General features: G+C 38.0%; 2 protein-coding genes across 4 annotated transcripts in view; one reads left to right on the plus strand and one right to left on the minus strand.

The window, feature by feature from the left end:
• Window positions 1–218: 218 nt before the first annotated feature.
• Window positions 219–15,318, minus strand: part of LOC134744598 (uncharacterized) — a 72,071-nt gene continuing 56,971 nt past the window's right edge. Inside the window, exons 3-6 of one of the 3 annotated variants that reach the window (XR_010128098.1) lie at window positions 11,320–11,470; window positions 5,214–5,335; window positions 674–3,268; window positions 219–274 (exon numbers count right to left, since the gene is read on the minus strand). Coding sequence is in view for 2 of the 3 variants with exons in the window: in XM_063678458.1 (XP_063534528.1) it covers window positions 2,117–3,268; window positions 5,214–5,335; window positions 11,320–11,470 (1,425 nt within the window). In the remaining variant the exon portion in view is untranslated. Of the gene's footprint in view, window positions 3,269–5,213; window positions 5,336–10,449; window positions 10,567–11,319; window positions 11,471–15,318 lie in introns of those variants that run through there. The other 2 variants (XM_063678458.1, XM_063678460.1) reach the window with 2 other exon arrangements.
• The window catches only part of LOC134744700 (superoxide dismutase [Cu-Zn]), a 183,509-nt gene continuing 172,871 nt past the window's right edge, over window positions 4,681–15,318 (plus strand). The window contains exon 1 of the mRNA XM_063678612.1: window positions 4,681–4,684. The gene's annotated coding sequence lies outside the window, so the exon portion shown is untranslated. The remainder of the gene's footprint in view (window positions 4,685–15,318) is intronic.

The following is a 15,318-nucleotide window of genomic DNA, read 5'->3' on the forward strand; positions in this document are numbered from 1 at the left end:
TTGTTTTATTTTTTTACTCCGTATTAATGGGAATTCAGACCTTTTTCTGTCTTTTTGTCTCAAGTGTCCACGTCTCACTCGCATACAACGCAATGCTCCAGATAAACACTTTTATCAATCGATATAGATCGATTGATAAAAGTGTTTTATCGAGTATAGATAGGTACCTAATATTAGTATCGATAGTTCAACCAAATAAATAAGAAACATAATTTGTAAAAATATTTTAATTGGTAATAGGCACATTTTATACAGAAGTTTTATAGTTACAAAACTACAAAAGTATGTTAAATCATTTTACGTTTTAGACTCACGTGTTTTAGTCACTCGCGCGACATGTTTCGGAGAGCCTAGGTGATAGGAGCTATAGTGAGTTCGTGCTGTGTGGCGCTACAAGTGTTAGGTGACCCAAACCCAAACACACCACTGTGCCCGCCTACAACGATAGCGCAAAACCTCCCCCAACCGGTTTTCTCGGCGCGCGCGCAGCGGGCGACGCGGCGCGCGGCAGCGGCAGTACGCAACACACGGTCGTCGTGAACGCTGCTCGCACTATTAGTGCTTGAGAAAGGAGACCTAGGCTCTCCGAAACTTGTCGCGCGAGTGACTAAAACAAGTAAGTCTAAACCGTAAAATGATTTAATGTTAGTATGTCTCACAACAGTTTAAATACGATTACAAAAGTATGTATAAATAAATCTAAAGCTGACTTCGTCCTCTTTGTCATGACTGTAGGTACATGTGTATATCTATACTTAACAGTTATAGGTTTTGAGTGGGTTTTACAGTTAATAAATATAATAACTACAAACCATACACTACACACAAAATATTACTAAAACGCGAAAGAGCCCAAAATATTGCACATCAGAGCAGCAGAAGTTGCTAAGCGGGGTGTTCAAAATGATCTTGGGCGATCAAACCTTTGACATCCTGACACTAAAAAAAATGTCCCAAAAATTGTAACGTCACGCCCATACAAGTGAAATAAAATTTCACATCAAAACGTGACGTAATGGAATTAATATTTTGGGACATCTTTTTTTAATGGCAGGATGGAGAATGCTGTCGATTCTGAGCAGAATGAGCCCAAGAATGTCCAGATTTGAAAGAATCCGGTTCTCAATATTTATTTTAGAAAACTCCACGTACCGTCCAGACCCATCTACTTCAGCCGTGGTCAAATTCTCGGTTGCAATATTGGCACTATTTTACACCCAGTTTTGTTTAGTTTTTTTTTAGGGGGCGCCATAGCCTTCAGTAACAAGTGCATATACTTGGAAAATTTGGACCTATGCCGCTGTGGCCCAGTTGCCGAATGGCACAGGCACCTGCCGCGATAGCAGAGAACGCTGGTTCGATTTCAGCCTGGGGCACTGGGAGGCCTTGTTCCCTTTTTTTAGTATATGACAATTATTTCAATTTACTATTTTACACGTCTTAATATTCCTTTCTTTATGCTATGCTATATTAAGCTTATTAAATAATACATTTGAACTTTACATTTGGGTTGATTCTATGTGGCTTTCCATCAGCAAAGGGTCCTTATGCATATGAATTATGAAGCATAAGAACCCTTCGCCATCAGAAAAGGAACTGCTCTGATGGAAAGCCACCTATTATAATTAAGTTTTTAAATTAAAAAAAGCTGTCATAACAGTTTCTTCAGTACCCGCTATAATACAGGGTACAACAAAAAAACCGGCCAAGTGCGAGTCGGACTCGCGCACGAAGAGTTCCGTACCTTACTAATTAAGAACACAAACAGACCAAAAAATATATACAGTGAAATCATTAAGAACACAAACAGAAATAATAAAGAAATATACAAGAGAAAAAAGAAAAACATTAAGAAACAAACAGAATTCAAAGACAATTTATAATTATTAACGCGACCATGTGACAAAAACCACTTCAATGTTCATGTCAAATTTCATGTTATTTCAGAATGTCGTTTTAAAATGAGAGCGTTAACTCCGATTGTATGGCGGCGGCTAGGTTCGTGTGACTCTTAAACTTGACATAAATACCAGTAAACTGAGGTTACAATGCTGTCTTCTATATAGATCACGCACGCTCTCTAATGAAGCTTAAACTACATCTATGGCCGTGTGAGTTACCGCTTTACCACGCAAGGTTCGCAAGTCCCAGGCACCACGTACGCGGGATGACATTGAGGACATTTAGGGTTCTCCCCATAACTTGCCCTTCCAGGCCTAGATACCTTTACACTGAAGGAAGTTTCTGCATTGTCATCTTCATATCCTGGATGAGGCTTGTCTAAAGGAAATACATAGTCAGGAACGAAGTAAGAACTAATGTTATATTCTGTGTTTCTAGCAGTCACATCTACTTCTACCGGTGTTGGTCTTGTTACTGTGCTAAATGGATTGGTTTTTCCTGCGTTTCTACCTTCAGGAATCACTGTGTCATTGTTGTCATAAGTTATATTGCCTAGTTTAGGAGGCTCTAAGTCGAAAGCTGGCACGGCCCATTTCCATTCATAATAAATAGGAGGTCCTATAGTTGATGTTGGTGGATCAGTACTGTCGTGTTTAGGAGGTTGGAGCTCTTTACTAGGCTTTAAATGATCCAAAGCCTCAGTAGGCTTAATGTTAACAGTATTAAATCTACTGCTTTCAGTCACCCCTTTACCTTGAACAGCGATGCTATTAGCATTATTCCCATTATCTTTATTCCTTCTAGGCGTCCTATCTTCTTCTGAACTGACTTGAGCATCAGGTAATTGCTGATTCAGACTAATAATCTCAGTTTTCGTCATAGAAGTTTTATGTGAATCGGGAGAGTTGGGGTCAAAACGGTTGATGAAGTTAACAACAGGATCCACTTTATCTTTCATTCTTACATCAAGCTCAAACTCTTCAGAGCTAGCTTCAGTAGTAGAAGTTACTGAAGAATCTTGGAATGTTGATCCGGTGTTTTGAGTGTTTACGTTAGGCTTGAAGGTAGGGCTTGGTCTTTGAGAGGCAGCACCAGTAATATCATCGTCATCAGGTAGATTAGTTTGCACGTTAGGTGTTGGTCTTGGTCTCTCTTCAGGACGATTTTGCATATTTGCGGGCCGTTTCGAACTGGCTCCAGTGAAAGTGTCTTCTGTCTGGAGAGTGGTGGGTCGGTTTGAGGGTCTGCCGATACCAGTGGACCAGGAGTAGGGTGGACGGAAGTTCTGCTTGGCGCTGTCGAGGCCATTGTTGGTGGAGATGGTATCGGGGATGCCCACGATGCTGTTGCTTGGGTGGATGGCGTACTGGAACAGACATTACACGTTTTTATTTTAATGTTAGTTAGTGTTGATTACCTGCGGAGCGCAGGCTTGGTCTTTGGCAAAAGTTCAAAAATCCAAACTCAAGGTTTGTCAGCGAGCCATGGAGCGTAGTATTTTGAGCGTGAAATTAACCGATCGCATTAAAAATACAATACTGCGCTCCAAAACGCGAATCACTGACGTAGCTGATACTGCCGCCAAGCATAAATGGGACTGGTCGGGACACGTTTGCCGTATGCCGGATACTCTGTGGGCCAAAACAGCCACCTGTTGGGTCCCACAAATTGTAAGGCGTCACGGTAGGGATACGTGGAGAAATAAGATGGAGGCCTTTGCCCAGCAGCGGGACAATATGGGCTCAAAATAATATGATAATAAAAGTGTTGATTAGAACCAGGGCTCGGAAAGACGACCGTCATATTGAATAATTTAGGGCCCATTTAGGTGTGAGTCAAAAATGTTCGTTCATAGTCTACGGACGTCATATTTGCCTTTTTGACATTGGTATAAGGAAGTCTCGTTGTATGGAACAGGGTTAGGTTTTTAAAATGACGGGCATTTTCTGACTAGGTAATAAAACCTTATTGAGTTCAGGTTTCATCGATTCGTTTCGATGATGTATTACTTTTTAAATTTTGTTTCTGATTTGGTTTGGACAATCTACAGCTGTAAAATTAGAATATATATTTTCCTTTATTTCATGTCCATTACAAATATTACTTTTACTATTAGATATTTCAAAATTTGTATACGAGTACCTACGATGGGACAAAATGTCATTAACTTCCAAATGTAATCGCTTCCTATACTGGCTCTGATTTGAAAGTTCGCAAAGCTAAAGGTCACTTGCTCTGAAACTGTTGAAAGTTAACGTTTAAATTGATAATTATTGCTCACGCCCTTGATTTGGCTAAATAAAAATAAAATTTTACAGTCAACGTCGTCGGAAGCGTTAAGCAACTAAAGATCTGTACAAAAAAGTATCTAACTTTATTACATTTTTAGCGTGCTGTAGGAAATTACTTAGGTTAATAATTATTGTATTTTGGAAGATTTTCATTTTGTATGTAATTTTATTTTTGGTATAATATGTAATTGAGTATGAATAAAATATAAAGTCTATTGAAATTACTTAGCCGAAGTCGAAGATATATAGGTACCTATAAGATTTTAAGATGGGCAGCTTCTTATAGTGGCAGATCTCTCTCAGATAGACAACATTGTGATTAAGGTAAATATGGATATGACCGGGATAGAACAAGAACTCTCGTATTTGTATACGTATATCGTATTAATATATAATATAATATAAATAATATAATATATAATTGCTCGCAGAACTGATGGCCGGTGGGGCCGGAAGGTTCTGGAGTGGCGTCCGCGTACCGGAAGACGAACGGCCTCCAACGAGATGGAGCGACGACCTGGTGAAGGTCGCGAGAATTCGGTGGATGCGAGCGGCACAGGATCGGTCGGAGTGACGAGCCTTGGGGGAGGCCTATGTCCAGCAGTGGACGTCTATCGGCTGACATGATGATGATGATGATGATGATATCGTATTAATTGTAAAAATATCCAGCTTTAGGGTTAGGGCCCATACCCAGAAGATAAAATTAAATAGCCTAGGGGCAACTTGAATATTTACCTCACGAATCAATGACCACCTTAAGGGGCTCACTGACTATCAATCCGCCTGACGATATCGTTGTTAAATTTTTGTTCTAACTGATAGGCCGATATCGTCCGGCGAACTGATAGTCAGTGGGCCCCTTTAGACAATAATGTTGAGCCACTCATACGTGAATTATTTCGAATCACTGCAATTTTTTGTAGAAATAGAAAAAATAACCGCAGAATCATTTGAATAATGAACCCAGAACGAAGTAATAAACACGGAGGGCAGAATAAGCCAACTTATACACAATACCTTGGTTTCCGCCTCTCTCAGGCCATCATAGTAGTTGCTATTGGGAGGCACGGAGAGTATGTCGGGCCGTGGGGTCCGCAGCTGCATATCGTGTTCTGACACGAAGGGTTTGTCACGCTGACCTGAAACGAGAGAAAAATTAAATTAGGACACTGAAGCAGTAGGTAGGGGGTAGGTAGGTAGGTAGGCTTAGGTATCATTGATGAGTTGAAGAAGAAGGCGATTGCTGGCTAAACTTTAACAGCAAAACAAATTTTACATAGTCAGACAGATTTCAGATGATTTATTGATAAATGTACATCTCATTTACATGTCAAACAAAAATACAAAATATTCAAAGATAATATAAACATTAAATTATAAAGTTACATAATATTAAATTGCACATTACATTATTTTTATTTACAGGGTTTGATTGTAGTGTTAGGATCAATGATCTTTTTCCAGAAATTCGTTTACACTGTAGCACGCAAGGTCAATAAGGAGTGTTTTAAGTTTTTTTGTAAATGAGGCATTAGGTACTATCCTGTTTTTTTAAGTGTTCAGGAACACAGTTATACAAATGGATCCCCGCAACGCTGAGAGCCGCGCGAGCCTTAGCTAGACGTGTGCGCGGGGGCATGAACAGGTGCCGACTGCGTGTAGGTCTTTGGGTAGATTGCCCGTATGTTTTATAGTTATGTAGGTTGCCTCGAATGTACGTACAAGCAGTCAGTATGTAAGCACTTGATAAGGTAAGGATTTTGTGCTGTCTGAATATGTCTTTAGCGGGATGGTCTACCGGTTTTCGATCTATGATGCGCAAAGCTCGCTTTTGAATTTTAAAAACCCTGTCACGATTTGCAGACGTTGCCCATAAATCAACCCCCTGAGTCAAAATTGAGTGAAAGTAACCGAAGTATGCTTTCCTCAAGTTGCCAGGAGATAAGGTGGGTGCGAGTCTAGACAGTGCATAGCAAGCGGCGGCAAGACTAGTTAGATTTGAACCAACATTATATCTTTATGAATATCATGATTCACTTCCAAGTTTTTGTTGTTTAAAAAACGCCAAAAGAGCAAGGCTAAGGATGCACTAATAATGATATAACAATACATTCAGCTATTACACATGCAAACACTTACGAGGAAATCTATCAAGTTTTTTTCTAAATTGCGCCATTAATGTGATACAATCATCTCAATTACGCCGAACACTTATGGAAAATTACGAATATTTAGGTTGCGTGTACATAAAAGATAGGCGTGCACAGTATTGCTCTTCGATCGTCTTTATCGACTGAGATAAAAATAACAATATGAAGTTAATTTGGTATTTTCAACCCTTAGCCATCCCGAAATCACGAAATACCTATAAATTGACTTCGCTGCAAAAAATTGGAGGTTCGTGGTTTCCGGTGTCCCAAAATTAACAGTCTTTCAATACAACCTATAGACGTTTCACCACGGAGTATGTATGAGACGTACTGTGTGTACGTACCTTTAGGATGCGTTCGGAAGTAGCCAATGCCCGGTCAAGGGCGCGACATTGACACTTGATTGCATCCATTCAAGTTTCCGAACGTTTCAGCTGTTACATTAAAAGTGCGCGTTTGTCTATGGTGCGGAATTTCAAATTTAGAACGTTCAATGGACATTGACTCACCTACTTGACGGAGTGTGCGTGGGTAGAATTGTTTGGTGTTGAATGGGCTTGTTAAGAATGTAATTATAGTGCATTGAAGTGGCAATCATTAATCATTTGTGTGCATCGCTTTGACAATGATGACGTGAGGCCCTGTGAGGAGTTGAGGACGTGACCCGGCCTTAGCTTTGGCACCTGTTTGATAGGGCCATATGCTTATTTTCGAAGTTATCTGGTTATACTAACTTATTTAGGTCTTATTGTAAGTTCCTATTATCTCAAAAACAATTGCGTACTTACAATTTTTTTTCGAAAGGATAGGATTTTTCGACAGGCACTTTTTGTATGAAAATTTGGGCCCGCAGTGATTTTTTGCATGGGGTTTGAGGATTTTCTATTTAGATTCATGATATCTAACTACCTATGCTTGTGGTAGGATTTTTTTCGCTTGACTCATTTGAATACTTGATTGTCTGAATCACAAAATCTGCTGATATGCGACTTTTTTGTAACTTATTATTATTGAGCAATGAGCACACAGCTTCGTAGATAAATTTGTATAAAGTCGTTTTTGTCTAGATTTTTTGGCTCCCTTTTCCACTTTTACTTTCCTGCACTAAAGTGTCCTCCTTCGAGTAGGTAGGTAACCTATTCTACTGTCCGCGTGCCAATTCCGTGCATTCGGAGGTCGAGGAAGTGGGAGGGTGTGCGCCGCGCCGTACGTACAAAATGACACCACTCTGTCATGACGGCCAACATTCCTAACATTCCTCAGCCGTGCACGGAATTCACGCGCGGACATCAGTATGTACGCTGTAAATTGACTAAGTTAAGTAGAGCGTCAATTTTCGAAAACTGTTGAAAAGGGTGTCGCGAAGAGGGTTACTCTGGCGATTCAAATTGATATCAAATCTAGTTCAGAATTTTAACGTTCGTACAAAAAAATTAAAGTTTACGGAAAAACCTTGCCCGTGCAGCCGTGAATTTTTCCATATTTCCTTTAGAATAAAAAATATAGTATCGCTTGCAGACGTATGTATACTTGATAAAAAATATTTAATAGATAGGTAAGTAATTATAGTAAGTTAATCAGGTGACAACACAGGCGTCGGAAGTTGATATGATAGTGCTGGTTGACCGCAACATATTCTACTCGTATACAAGTAGCCAACACCTTGCCACAAGGTGTTGGTGTCATATCGTCTTACCGGTGCTCAGGCGTGACAATTATAATATATACGAACTGCTTAGTACCCAAGTAAATGAATGAATGAGTGATTTTTCCTTTCAAACAATAATGGTTGTCTTCGTAGAGGTAGTCAGTCAAGGGCATAAGTATATATACATTCCCAAAGTTTCAAAAATATGTGTATGCTCTTACACCTTAGACAATAAAGTCGTGTTCACATATTTTTGAGCCATTTGTCTGGATCGATATTTTTGCCTTCGACTGTACCTAGTACAAATTTAATATTTTGAAATGAAATGTAATCAAAATCTTTATTTTCAGGCAACTAATGGCCTATGGATAAATACCTTAAAACTAGCATAAACGTTTTTATTTTTATTTTGCAATAAAAATTTTATCTAGTCCCTTTCCCTGGATATCTGCCAATTATTTTCGAATTAAGAATTAGTATTTATTCTTGCAGTTCCATTATAATTCCACGAGCTAAGATGACACAGTGAACCCAGCACAAGATCAATTATAAATCTAGTCTCGAAGCGGGCATAATGCGGCGTTCTCACTATCAAATTAATAACATTGTTTTAAAACATGAATGCGGTAAAAACAGAGAATTATTTAAAGTTTATTGCGAGCTGAATGGCAATAAATAATAAAATTAAGACTTCCTATCCTGCTCGAATTTCGAAATCGTGTAAAACAATTCTTTAAAATATCCTAATATGATGTCAATGTTTTCTACGATTTAACTGAGATAGATAAAAACGCAATTTGTTCATGGTTTCGGTGTTGGTCCCATAGCGAAGTTGTTCGGTGTAGTCTATTTGCGATGATAAAGATAAAATATAAAGATATGTAGTTTATTTTTCAAGTAGACATAGGTATTATAATGCGTTTATAAACGTCTAATAAAGCTACACCGGCTCTAACCCTGCTCCTCTGCCCGCGAAAATTTAAATCCCTCCTAAATTGTACGAGAGTATCCCAATCTGGGACTGGCAAGAAACTCCTGATGTCCATCTATCTTATAGGTTTGATAAACTACGCAGTTAGCTTAGCTGGAAAGCTGGAAGTCACTCAAGAGGCTCTTAAAATGTTTAAACTTAAAAAAAGAACAAGACAGATAGGCGACACAATTGAAAAATTAACCACGTATGCACTATGTATGTACATAGTTTACCTACTATCATGACTTTCTCAATTCGAATACCCGCTTATAGGTTCGCCGCTTTATAGCTGACCTTTTACTTGTATATGAAAGGCTAGACTCGAACCGGTTGACTTGGAAATGTCGTCGAATCATTGATCAAATTCGTATTTGCAATCTGGCTTACTAAGCATCAGCCTCAAGCCATCAGAAATACTGAAAATATATTTTATATTTACGTGGCTGTGGCTACTATTCCTTAATCCACTGCGGAGCGACAGCTGACGTTCATAAAGCTTCATGATGTATCGTTTAATATCTTTGTCTATATCCAATTAAGATCAATTAATAAATTGACACGAATACGCTCAAGCTTGGTTACGATACGGTGTCATGCTATGGGGAAATAGCAACGATGCACATGACATATTTTTAACGCAATAAAAATGTATCCGCGTACTAATAAAAATGTATCTCAAATCGTAAGCTGCAAACCACACTTGATAAACTTCAAATTTCTATGTTTACCCTCTTTGTACATATATCCTGGAAATAGCCATTTTTGTCAGAAACAACCTTCATTTATATAAATTTTATAATAGCGTACGTCGGAATGATAAACTCATCCCGCCAGAACCAACACTAAATATCTACAAAAAAGGCCCATATTACAGCTCAATATTAATATATATCCATGTTATTTTGGAGGCAAAATGGTGCCGAGAAATGAGACATGGTCGTTTATCGTATGGCTATATTCCGACTGACAAGCCTGTTGCCGGGTGCAACCGGCTGACGAGAAAATCTCATCTACCTGATATCTTAAACCTAACAAACCAAATACCAATAAATATACGAACTATATAACCAATAACTTATTTACTACAAAATTAAAAACGCTTTTAATTTAGATTACTCTGTTGCAGAGTTCCTGGAAGATCAGAATCTATAATGGCAAAATTGTTATCAACCCATTGCATTAGTTTTATGAACTATTTTTAAGAATAATACGTGCTATACCCTGTCAGTACCCGTTTGTACCATGGTTTGCAATAAACGATATAATTATGAACTCACCTAGAAGAAGATTGGCGTCATAATCCGCCTCGCTCGCAGAACAGGGAAGAGTGTGGCGTTCGGGCAGCTATAGATAAACTCACCTATAAGCAGATTGGCGTCATAATCAGCTTCGTGGCAGAACAGTTGACCATGTACCAATGGTCGCAGATCAGCATTCTCTGCTGGAAGAGTGTGGTGTTCGGGCAGTTATAGCTAAACTCACCTATAAGCAGATTGGCGTCATAATCAGCCTCGCTGGCAGAGCAGTTAACCATGTACCAATGGTCGCAGATCAGCATTCTCTGCTGGAAGAGTGTGGTGTTCGGGCAGTTATAGCTAAACTCACCTATAAGCAGATTGGCGTCATAATCAGCCTCGTTGGCAGAGCAGTTAACCATGTACCAATGGTCGCAGATCAGCATTCTCTGCTGGAAGAGTGTGGTGTTCGGGCAGTTATAGCTAAACTCACCTATAAGCAGATTGGCGTCATAATCAGCCTCGCTGGCAGAGCAGTTAACCATGTACCAATGGTCGCAGATCAGCATTTTCTGCTGGAAGAGTGTGGTGTTCGGGCAGTTATAGCTAAAACTCATCTATAAGCCGATTGGCGTCATAATCAGCTTCGCTGGCAGAACAGTTGACCATGTACCAATGGTCGCACTGGTCGCAGATCGGCATTTTCTGCTGGAAGAGTGTGGTGTTCGGGCAGTTATAGCTAAACTCACCTATAAGCAGATTGGCGTCATAATCAGCTTCGTGGCAGAACAGTTGACCATGTACCAATGGTCGCAGATCGGCATTTTCTGCTGGAAGAGTGTGGTGTTCGGGCAGTTATAGCTAAACTCACCTATAAGCAGATTGGCGTCATAATCAGCCTCGCTGGCAGAGCAGTTAACCATGTACCAATGGTCGCAGATCAGCATTCTCTGCTGGAAGAGTGTGGTGTTCGGGCAGTTATAGCTAAACTCACCTATAAGGAGATTGGCGTCATAATCAGCCTCGCTGGCAGAGCAGTTAACCATGTACCAATGGTCGCAGATCAGCATTCTCTGCTGGAAGAGTGTGGTGTTCGGGCAGTTATAGCTAAACTCACCTATAAGCAGATTGGCGTCATAATCAGCCTCGCTGGCAGAGCAGTTGACCATGTACCAATGGTCGCAGATCAGCATTCTCTGCTGGAAGAGTGTGGTGTTCGGGCAGGTGTAGCTAAACTGCCGGCCCAGGCCATCGCACATGTGGTACACCTAGAAACAAAGGGAAAACTTAGGTACACTAGCGTCAAGAGGTATACCTAATAGCAATACGTGTCTGAATCGTGACTGTCGAAGCCGGAAAAAAAAATCCTATGTATTTTAACACACTCCTGACCTTTGTATTTCTATTTACGGTAAAAATTAACAATTAAATATTGGAGTAAATGTAGTATACTGTACAAGTCTTAAATCTTAAAATATGCTACAATAAAAACCTTAAAATAAAACTCGGTAAAAATTGATTATCATTCAAAGTTTTTCCTCTTAACTTTTCAAAAGTTTTGTAAATAAGGAAGTTAGTTTTATGGTTTATTGCAACTTGCTTGATTAGAGCTTGATTATATTAACTATTTATGATCTATAGGTTATTAATCATAATTTGCTGTTAATATAAAGTAGTAGGTAGGTACGATTAAATCGCCTAAGTGGAAGTAGAATACAAGTAAAACAAATTACAGCAATGTTAAAATAAATGCGAAACATGTTGCCATTGAAAGCCTATTCAGACAAATTATTGGCATAAATCATAATTGTTACAAAACTTACGCATACGCGGAACACACGGTACAAAAAACTAATTATATCCTATCGATTACAACTTATTTAAAGTTACATACCTAATGTATTACATTAATTGCCTGACATTAAGATGTTAAACTAATGAAATAATCTTTGGATGCGTGTCTAGAGGAAGTGCTTACATTATTAAACAATTTGTTAGCATGATACGTGTATAACATAAATCAAAATAGTTTATTTATTTATTAAGAAGATAACATTGCGTGTCTAGGAATTTGTAGTTAGTAATTTCTAATACGAATCATGTTTGTTGTTGAAAAAACAAATAAAATTATAGTGAGACATAAAATAGTAGAAATTAATTAAAATGGAACTAAAAGAATTGTTGTTACTGTTAATGTTGCCGTGTTTAAGCATTTTACGTCAAAAATGTGACAGTTACGTAGGAAGTGGCGCCCTCAATAATTTTCTACTATAATGAGGTTTTTAAATCGACAGTGTTTTGATTTTGATTAGATATATTTGTGCCGTACGTATAGGTATTTAAGTAAATTAATTTTGCAGTTAGTTACTTTTGCCTGATATTTAAGTACAAGTTTAGTAGGTTAATTTAAGTTTTTGAACTATCAAACCAATTAACATAAATGTTCGACCACTTGATTGACTTGATCACTTGATTTTGACGCTAAGAGTTTTTCTGACATTGACGTACAGTCGCCATCAGATATTTTTGAGCACCTCGGCCGCTCTGATATATCTGATGGCGACTGTACTATGCACCGATCTTTCCAGTAAACAATGATTCGTCAAGTTAAATTCAAAGTCATCTCTAAATAATATAAAAACTGTTTATTTGGCACAACGACCGGGTTTGGGTTTTTCTAAACACAGGTTATTTTTACAATTTTCCATGCCATTATGATTTTTTCTTGCGATGTTTTCAACAAAAAATGCGTGTTTTGGTAAATCGAAAAAGAGCTACCTACTCATATCGTAAGATCAAACCAAAGGAACAACATTTGATATGATTAGAAGCAAATTGTAATCATATGAAATATTGGTACGTTGATTCTGTTTAGGTTATGCAGGGACTACCGACTAGACCAGACCGGTCGTCAAAATACTTAAATACATACAAAACATCATACAAAATATACAAAACCTAGACTAAACACGGGATTGTATGCGCAAAAAAACGCTACTTAGTTTCCTTGTAAGGACTCCCCTCATTTTCTTCACAATTCACTGCCTCTCAAGAACTTAATCAATGTTATTTACACTTTTACTTTAATAAGGGCCACTTGCACCATCCTGGGTTACCCACTTATTCGAAGTTGACCGTTAACACAGGGTTAAATTGTACTGGTGACTCCGGGTTTAACCGGTTAACTCCGATTTAGTGGTTAACCCGGGCTACTTGCGCCATCCAGAGTTAGCCACTAATTCGTTCTATTTATTTAGTTCATTTGTTTTTGTTGCCTGGTTTTATATAGGTATAAGAGTACATACATAATAATATAGCTATTTATTTCCATGAAAATTTACATAGTTTTTACAAAAATAATCATTAAATGTAGCGGTTTTTTTCCTTTACATGACCCCGCTTTTGGTAAAGGCCTCCTCCATCTGTTTCGACTGTTTCCATTTTATTCTATCCTGTGCTTTAAGCTTCCAGTCTCTACCAGCAATTCTTTGAATTTCGTCAATCCAGCGGTGTTTGGGTCTCCTTTGGCCTCTTTTTCCGATACATACACTGTATGAAATCGCTTTTAGTTATCCTGGCAAGAAAAACTTATAAGGTACACCGGCTTATTTCTTTATGCTGAGGGCCATATAAATAACGAATTAAAAGTACGACCAAAATTAATAAAAATGTTCGGTATCGTACCTCGTAAGTGCGTTAAATATTTTCTCATAATTAAATATTTACAAACAGACACCTATATTCTGAACCTTGCTTTCCACTCATATGGTTTTGATCTGTCGGACTGTCGCTAACTTCAAACAGATCATCAAAAAACTGCTCAACCCGCCTTCATCGGAATGAGGAACTTGATATAACAACATTAGGCAGATCGTGACGCCCCTTATCTGAGTGTATATTTAAATTGGTTCTGAACTGATAATACAGAGAAGTTCCAGTCCTGTCACTCAAGGTCTGACGTCTGACCTTAGAGTAACTAAGTTAGATCTTCATTTGAATTTAATGTAAATAAGATCGTATAACAAAGATGCCTTGGTGAATACCTTAGTAAGTACCGTATGCTTTTGAAATCCTTAGTGAGTAAGTAAGTGACTTCATGGAATTGAATTTGTAATGATATATGTAATTTTATTTATGATTCAAATGATTTATTGTATTTTAAAAATGACATTTACTTCTTTTGTGATATTATATTTGACATTTAATGATAATTCTAAATTGCTGAGATTGACATCTATTTTTGACATGTTTTTGTTTATACATACTTATATGACGATCCTTATTGGGAAAGAAATAGTTATTTGTGCAACAAGAGAGGAAAGTTGGTTTTTCTTGCGAGTGTTTATCGCTCACGCTCAAGATTCTACCTTAGAATCACTCGCTTCGCTCGTGATTCAATTATAGAATCTTTCGCTTTCTCGGGACTCAAAAACACGAGATGTAAAATAACTTTGCTCTCGTGTTGCACACATAATTTTTCACCTCAGTAGTGAGAACATATTAAAGGTTAAAATGTATTTCGAATTACACAGAATAAACAGAAAAAAAAGTATTATAATATGTACGATACGATACGAGACGAGACGAGACCGGACCGGACCGGACCGGACCGGACCGTACCATACCGTACCGTATCGGACCGGACCGTACCGTACCATAAAAAAAATGTAATAAAAGTATGAAGTTCATGGCCTTCACTAAATTAAAAAGCTACATTGTTTCACTCCCTGGAGTGAGGAAAGTCGCACTTTCCTCACTCCAGGGAGTGACGAAAGTAGGCTTGTTCGAGCTGCTGAGGTGAAAATTATTTTAATTTATTTTGTATTTTTTAGTATGTAATGTTTGACGATCATGATAAGAAGATAACCATAATTTTGACATTGATGCAAATATATAGTGTAATTTTTACCTTGAAATAAATAAATCCAAATCTAAATCATAATCTGAGTTAGCTTTGCTAACTATGGGGATACTACTCGGCTCGTTACAATTGACTTTGTTACTCTAAAGTGGCTGTGTATCGTAACGCCATAACCAGACATAATAGATGTTTAAAAAAATAAATAAAATTTTAACTGTTTATTTTTTATAAAGAACAAGAATTACAACATTCCTA

Source organism: Cydia strobilella, chromosome 10 (assembly GCF_947568885.1).
Source record: "Cydia strobilella chromosome 10, ilCydStro3.1, whole genome shotgun sequence".
Lineage (NCBI taxonomy): Eukaryota > Metazoa > Arthropoda > Insecta > Lepidoptera > Tortricidae > Cydia > Cydia strobilella.